General features: G+C 38.5%; 2 protein-coding genes across 3 annotated transcripts in view; both read right to left on the bottom strand.

Moving 5' to 3' along the window:
- The window catches only part of LOC103136743 (vesicle-associated membrane protein 1), a 7066-nt gene extending 2266 nt beyond the window's left edge, over positions 1–4800 (bottom strand). The window contains exons 1-4 of the mRNA XM_007550132.2: positions 4099–4800; positions 1968–2121; positions 1610–1768; positions 1225–1276 (exon numbers count right to left, since the gene is read on the bottom strand). Of these exons, the coding sequence (XP_007550194.1) occupies positions 1225–1276; positions 1610–1768; positions 1968–2121; positions 4099–4100 (367 nt within the window). The 5' untranslated portion in view covers positions 4101–4800. The remainder of the gene's footprint in view (positions 1–1224; positions 1277–1609; positions 1769–1967; positions 2122–4098) is intronic.
- Positions 4801–6278: 1478 nt separating this feature from the next.
- mrpl51 (mitochondrial ribosomal protein L51) overlaps positions 6279–7474 on the bottom strand; it is a 3328-nt gene continuing 2132 nt past the window's right edge. For both annotated transcript variants that reach the window (XM_007550131.2, XM_007550130.2), the window contains exon 4: positions 6279–6933. In XM_007550131.2, coding sequence (XP_007550193.1) covers positions 6737–6933 — 197 coding nt within the window. In that variant the 3' untranslated portion in view covers positions 6279–6736. The remainder of the gene's footprint in view (positions 6934–7474) is intronic.

The raw sequence follows: 7474 nt of genomic DNA, 5'->3' as shown, positions 1-7474 counted from the left end.
TCCTTCCTTCCTTCCTTCCTTTCTTCCTTCCTTCCTTCCTTCCTTCCTTCCTTCCTTCCTTCCTTCCTTCCTAAGCTCAGATGGGGGTGTGTGTATGTGTAAAATGGGTTTTGCGAGTCTGAATTAATACTTGTAGAACCATCTTTTGCTGAAGCTACAAATATTTGAGGGTATTTCTGATATTTTTTTAAAATCTCAGTTTGATTGGACGGAGAGCTTCTCTGAGCTCCATTTTTTTTTAAAATCTTGCAGCAGCTCGGTTGGATTTAGCTCTGGACTTTGACTGGGCCCTTCAAATGCATGAATATACTTTGATCAAAACATTTCCATTGTAACTCCGGTTGAATGTTTAGGGTTCTTATTCTGCAGGAAAGTGGACCTTTGCACCAGTCTCCAGTCTTTTGTAGCTTTCAGCAGGTTGTGATCCAGGATTTGCAAGTGTTTGTCTCCGTCCACCTTCTCATCAACTCCGACCAGCTTCTCTGTCCTGACAGCGTGATGCTGCCACTGCTGTGGTCTGTTTAGTTAAATGAGCTGAGTCGGTTTTCCGCCTGACGTGTTTTGCATGTGGATAAAAAGGTTCATGTTTGCTGTGACCCCAACATGGAAATTGCAAACAGGATTTCACATGGCTTTCTTCTTTTCCATAGAGAGAGGATTTGTGGAGTGTGTTGCTCATAGTTTCATTACAGGTAAAAAAAAAAAAAAGGCAGTTCAAAGTGCTTTACATCAGAAAAACACAAAAATAAAAAGTAATGAAAACATCATTTATTCACAAACTGAGAAATCAGCAACAAACATAACATTTTGTCGAGTGCCGTCATCAAAATAATCAATATACATAAAGTACGTTGATCAATGTTCCAGTGATTATTGATCAAAATTAACTCCAGTCAGGTGGGGATTTATAAACTCAATGTTTCAGTTTTATATCCACTTGACTAGTTAAATACTTTGGTTTCATGGCTTGTTTTGTTTTGTTCTCTAATGAAAATGTGCTTCATGTTGGTATCCATTACCTATAATTCACAATCAAGCACTACTTAGTGTTCGTCTGTCACACAAAATCCCAATAAAAATTCATTGAAATGTGTGACCGTAACATGAAATTGTAAAAAAAGTTCAGAACTTTAGGAAGATACAGTATGTTATTTAAAAGAAAAAGGGAAGATTTCACTTGTCCCATAAACCTAAATGACTAAAACAAAACAACATTGTACTTACAGAATATTATTCCAACCACAATGACTCCAATGATGCCCATCATGATCATCATCTGTTAAAAAGGGAAAATAAGACAAAAAACTTTAGTTATTTGCTTGAAAACAGATCAAAACACCACCTGAGCAACTCAATAAAACAAAAACAATACACTATTTGTATTTTGTTATGGTTTACTTATGTAAACAGTTTCCAGTTTCCAGTTTAAAACTCTTCGGTAGCAGACGTCTGTCTTCCATTTTTCCCTGAGGCGTCACTGCAGTCCTCAACAGCAGCTCATTAACAGATTACAATGTCTTCCTCCAAACAGAACGCTGAATGCCTGCAGGCATTAGCTTGACTCAGACATTAGTAGTTACTCTGTGATGAGACACTTAAATGCGCCCACCTTGCAATTCTTCCACCAGTACTTGTTTTTTAGCTTGGCTGCGCAGCTTTCGAATTGGGAGGCTCCGGCCTGCAGAGCATCTGCTCTGTCATCCAACTCTGAAAGCTTCTGGTCCCTTTCCAAAACCTTGTCCACGTTCACCCGCATGATATCCACCACCTAGAGCCGGCAATGAGGCAGCATTTGGCAGAAACAGAAAGGATTAAATGGTTGATGGAGGAAGGGAAATTGGTTCCTCTGAGCCAATAAATCACAAAGAATAGAGATGGAGTGCTGTTTTAAAATTTCTTTTAACATTTCAGTTGAATTAAAAAGAGAAAGTAGCACTGCACAGGTTTGGGATCTTAGTTTATCTCACCTCCTCGACTTGGGCCTGTGTCTGCTGAAGCCTGCGGTTGCTGCTGGTGTTGGGTGGGCCGGGTGGCGCTCCACCTGGGGCTCCATCTGGACCCGGGGCGCCAGGAGCGCCTGGAGGTCCAGCAGCTGGAGGGGCAGCAGCATCTGGGGCAGACCTGGAAACAAAAGAAAGACTGCATTAAAAATAAACACTTGAATCGTTCAGTTCTGATGTGATGTGGGTGCCACATAATGAATCTAAAGGTATAAAAATTAAGACCAGTTCTTCAAAATGTCTGCATTGTTTCAGGTTTCGCTATTCATTAGTGTCTGTTTGAGAAAGAGGAGCATTTATTATTTATTTTGTGAACACATAAATATATAAAAATATATTTTCCACTACAAATAGCATATAAAAAACAAATTCATCTTGATTTTTAAGCAACATATTTCTCATGTTTGAACTTAGAATGAGCTTGAAAAATCAATATTTACTGAAAGCGCTCAGATTTTCAATCACAGCCTTCATTCATCTTCACTAGGCCTTCCATGTTGCTGCTGGGTTCAAATATTATTAACCTGATTATGACCTCTTCAATTAGATTAATGATGTGTGGTTTACGTAAGAGAAAGTTTTGGGAAAACCACTAAAGTACGTAGACCCAGTTGCAGAATAAATCTGAGTTTTAAAATAGGCCACAACGCCGTCAGCAGCTCAGTTCATGGAACAGTGAACAACAAAAGAGACTGAGCTCTATAACGCATTCAGCCACAATCATCACCACAGTATCAGAACTGCAAAGCAGTAGATGGATGAATGTTACATTTTATGAGTTAAAACTCTGGCTGCCTGTGATATTATTGGTCAATTTAAGCGGTTTTAACTCTCCGTAAAATGAATTGGCTAGAAGAACTTGAGCTTTGGGCTTTTCTGCAATAAATGCAGCATATTGCACTAGATGTCACATTTTCCTAAATGTGTAGTAAATGTCATGTTTTTCATGTTTAAAGTCCTAGATTGAAGAAAAATGGTAAAGTGCATAACAAAAATAACTCAAAAAGTGCATTTTAAAAAAAATGTATGAATTTTTAGCTGGAAAAAAAAACTTGAGGATTTTGTTTAGTTGAGAAACAAAAGAGAAAATGTAATTTCTAGTAGTAAACTTTGATACACTGTCTTAATAAAAAGAGATAGTACAAGAAGAGGGAAAGCAAAAAAAAAAAAAAAAACGATTAAACAAACTCCACAGAGAGAGGGAGCTGCTGGGGATAAAAGTCACAGCTCAGCAGGGGCGACTCCAGAAAGTTTTTATAGGGCAGGCCAGATGGAGGCCACTGATACTGTTGGGGGTGACATCAAAACCAAAAAGTCACATTTTGACAGAGTTTCAGGAATTTTATTTAGCTGTTGTCATTCATCATTTACAAGTACAGAGAAGCGTGTGGGAGAGCAGAACCAAAAAATAGTGATATATATTTAAAGGTGGCAGAAGGACACAAAAAATAAATAAATAGATAGATACTTCAGTTCAATGAAATGTGTTTTCTCCAATTTTATTGTAATATTAATGAGTAATACTATATCTGTAGAGCCAGTGGGGATGGTCAGCAATTTAACAAGGTTGGCCGTTGCCTTCCCGGGGATCCGCCCCCCTCAGGAGCGCCTCTGCTTCACAGGGAATAAAAAAAATAAATAAATAAAATCTTTGAAAATTTCCAAATGGTCCCAGGAAGAAGATAAATGTCATCATTATTATTATTAGTATTATTATTCTACAGTGTTTCCAATAACTCCACTTCTGAGCCGAGCAAACGAAAAATAATGACATTTTAAATAGTTTAACAAGAACTAAAAGGATTTTTGGGATGCAACATCCTAAAACCAACTCGGTTTAAATCCACTGAAGGATTAGCTGTGGCAGTAATCCAACTCTATACATAATTTAAGAGATGTGACGACAATTTTCACATGCGTCAGCAAAAAACACAGCAAAGTGCAATAAAACAACACAGTTTTTGATTCTATGCTGATTTAAAAACAAATGCAAATGATTAAGAACTGAATAAAGATTTATCTGGATCAGCTTTTACGGTCTTTTGCATTGTTGTAAAAAAAAAAAAAGACGCAAAAGAGAATCCGCATTAATACTCACATCTTCTATGCAGCTGTTTGAACTGACTCAGCGGTGGAAGTGAGGGAGGAGAGGGAGGATACTAAAGTAAAAATAATAATAAAAAATCTCCGAAAATAAGTGAAGGCACTTATCCAGGAAAAACAATCTGAGGTTTTAATTAGTAAAGAGATTTAAGAAGCTTCAGAAATGGGCGGGGAGTCTTCTTGGCGCAGTGGAGATCTTCTAGCGATGCATTTATACTGCAAGCCGTCAGCAAAAGTACCGCAATACCGAGCCACGTATACAGGTCGGGCAATAACTCACAGTGGGGGTGAAAGATGGGGAGCAACGCGAGTTCAAGAAGAGAGCAGCGCTTCTAAATTATAATCCAGCCGAGAGATGAATCCATGGGTGTTCGGGTCCCAGCGGGGCTTTTCTGCGTCCGGCTCTGCCAAGTGATGCTGAGCGTTTGGAGCTGCTCCTGGATGCTGATCGAGGACGCAGCGCTGATTGGCTGCCAGGTTGGGTAGTTTCCTCTTCTGAGAGCCACAAAACAAATTTCAAGATCGGGAGAGAGAAAAGTGCAGTGATGAGAAACCAGCTGTTTCTCGTTGACTCCCGTCTCCTCCTCCTCCTCTTCGTCTTGGGGGGGAAGTGCGGTACTTTGGTTCGTGCAAAGTGTTTCAGCTGCAATAATGCGTCTCCTCACTTGGACTCCCAACGACAGTGCGGCACCCCTCCCCTCCCCTTCGCTCCCCTCCCGTTCCCTCCTCTCAGGCTTTGCAGTGCTGCAGCTCTCCGTGTTGGATGGGGCGGCGGGACCAGACTGCGGTATAGTGGACAACCGGAGTGTTGACTCGACTGTTTTCCTCTCCCTGGCCCGGGATTCTCCCAATTACCCACCGGCTACTGTATCACATCCTCTGTTTGACTCGAGTCCAGCCTGTTTAAATCCGCACCGTGTGCACTTTGACAGACCCACTTATTCAACAACAGTAACAATTAAATGAGCCGCGGAAAACTGAGGTCATAAAGCCAATGCTGGATTGACAGAATGAAGGGTCAATGCAGTTTGGAAGCGCGAACTTTATATGAAAGGATAATTCAAACTTTTGTTGACGTTTCTTTAATAAAACCATTTCTATTATGTTAAGAAATGAATGATTTTAACATGGATTTTAATTCATTCACCCAGGTTTGCTCCACTGAAGTCAGATTTCTTCTGCAAGGGAGAACTACACCAACTGCAAAGATCATAAAACAGATCAATCAAGCTTGTCTTCTTCTTATGTGCATGCATGCATGTAAATGTGCCTTTTTTATTTTGTGCCAAATTTCTGTATTTGTATTTTAATGTCTGAACATCAAGTGCAAACAGTCAGGGACATAAACTTTTGCTCATGAATCAAGATTTTGGCTGAAAACCCTATATGGTTTTTGAAGCTTATTGTGATTTCTTTGTTCCCATGTAGAAGTGAAAACATTGTGAATTAATTTTAACAAGAATTTCTTTAAATATATGCAGACCAAGCAATGATGGGAGCGTAGGGATGTCCTGCTTGCATCAGAGTAGACAGAATCTCAGTGATGTGACGTGAAACCAGATATTTAGACAAAATTTTTTCTCTGCCTGAATTTAAATCAGAAAAACTTTTCTTGCTTTGGCTTAGAATTACCAAAACTATTTCTATTAGAAACAGGTCATGTTTCCAGGCTGATCAAAGAAGGTCAACATCTATCAAACATGGATCGACAAATTATAAATTATTATTTTCTCTCTCCTATTCTCTGGAGACAACATGTAACCAAAGAATACACTGTGAAGCATGGCTGCAGATGCATCATGCTATGGGATGTTTGTCAGATTATTGAGTCAATCCACCAATATGAGGGATTAAAGATCAGTGAGAACATCCAGACACTTGAAGATAACAAGTTTCCTCACAACAAATGAAATAGTTTCAACAAGTGAATGACTCCAAATCACCTGTAAAGGAGCAGCTTCTTGACTTCAGACCAACAGGAATTATGAACTATTAGTTCAAGTATTTAATATTCTATACATTTAATGTGTCCGTTTAAGAAAAATGCTGATTGACAGTCTTTGAACAGCCTAATGCTATCACTTTCTATAAAGTCAGAACAAATGTGACCATTTTTCTTCATGCTTTGATTTGGAGCAGAATTCCCCATGAAGTCACAAATGGAAACAAACACAGTTAGAGGAATACAAACCCAGTGTTGTTATTTTTAACACAGCTACATACAATTTTACCTTTAATTGCAATTGATTATCTTTAAAACTGACCTCATTATTTACAACCTTAATAAGCGATTTAAGAGTGAGTATATAGTTTCAGAATGACATTCACATGTGTCTTTTTGTCTGATGATGTATGTCCATCTGGACCGCTCAGCCTTTGGTCTACTCCCACCTGCCTAAGCAGGAAAAAAAAACAAATAAATCAGGTTTAAAATGAATGTAAGTGTAAAAACACATTTTAATTATCATGTTATGATGTATTTTCGGTGTTCTTCCAGGCTTTTAAACAATCTTCATTAGGTCCAAAAACTAAACGTACACAATGGCTGCAAGTTATTTTCTAATTCGATCAGCATAACACAGTGATGTGATGAATTCACTGACAGTCCTTGCTGTATGAGGCTCATTGCGGCGTTAGCGGTGCTTTCCGGTGCGGTTGAAGCGTCTGTAGAGGAATCTGATTCTCTTCTCCAAGTTGTGTCTGTCCAGAGTTGTCATCCTGTCTCCCACCATCTTCTTTTTCCGAATCAATCGCTGCAGCTCATTACCTCTGAAACCTTTCAGCCAGCAGGGGGCCGTAATGAGGTCTTTAGGATGGGCTTTGAAGTCCCCTGGCCACAAAAAGTAAAATGAGATTACTGCACTGATTACATAGAAGACAGAGGAATAACACTGGAAATATATCCTGTTTACACCATCAGATAATTATTTATTTTATTGTCTGTTTACATTTTCTCTAACAGTGATGTTTGGGTAACACTTTATTTGAAGGGGTGTGCATAAGACTGACATTAACACTGTCATGAATATGGAGAAGTCTTCATGAATGTTTATGACTGTTGTCATGAAGTGTCTTTCGGTGAAAAAAAAGTTACTTTTATTGAAAAGCTGCATTAAAAGTCCACTTAAAGTGTCAACTTTGCAATATTTGGTAAATATTGAGACTTTTAGTGTAAGGTTTAGGGCTGTTGTAAACGAATATTTTAGTAATCGAGTAATCTATCGATTATTCTTACGATTAATCGAGTAATCAGATAAAAAAAAATTAATAAAATGAAATATTGGTAAATCTGGCATAATACTGGTGTTACTATCAGATATCAATATCAGTCCAATTTTTCATATTTGAGCATCCCTAACAGTTGCTTTTTT

Source organism: Poecilia formosa, unplaced genomic scaffold (assembly GCF_000485575.1).
Source record: "Poecilia formosa unplaced genomic scaffold, Poecilia_formosa-5.1.2 Scaffold34, whole genome shotgun sequence".
NCBI classification, from domain to species: domain Eukaryota; kingdom Metazoa; phylum Chordata; class Actinopteri; order Cyprinodontiformes; family Poeciliidae; genus Poecilia; species Poecilia formosa.
The sequence above is the reverse complement of the archived record's forward strand: the minus strand, read 5'-3'. Positions and strand labels throughout refer to the sequence as shown.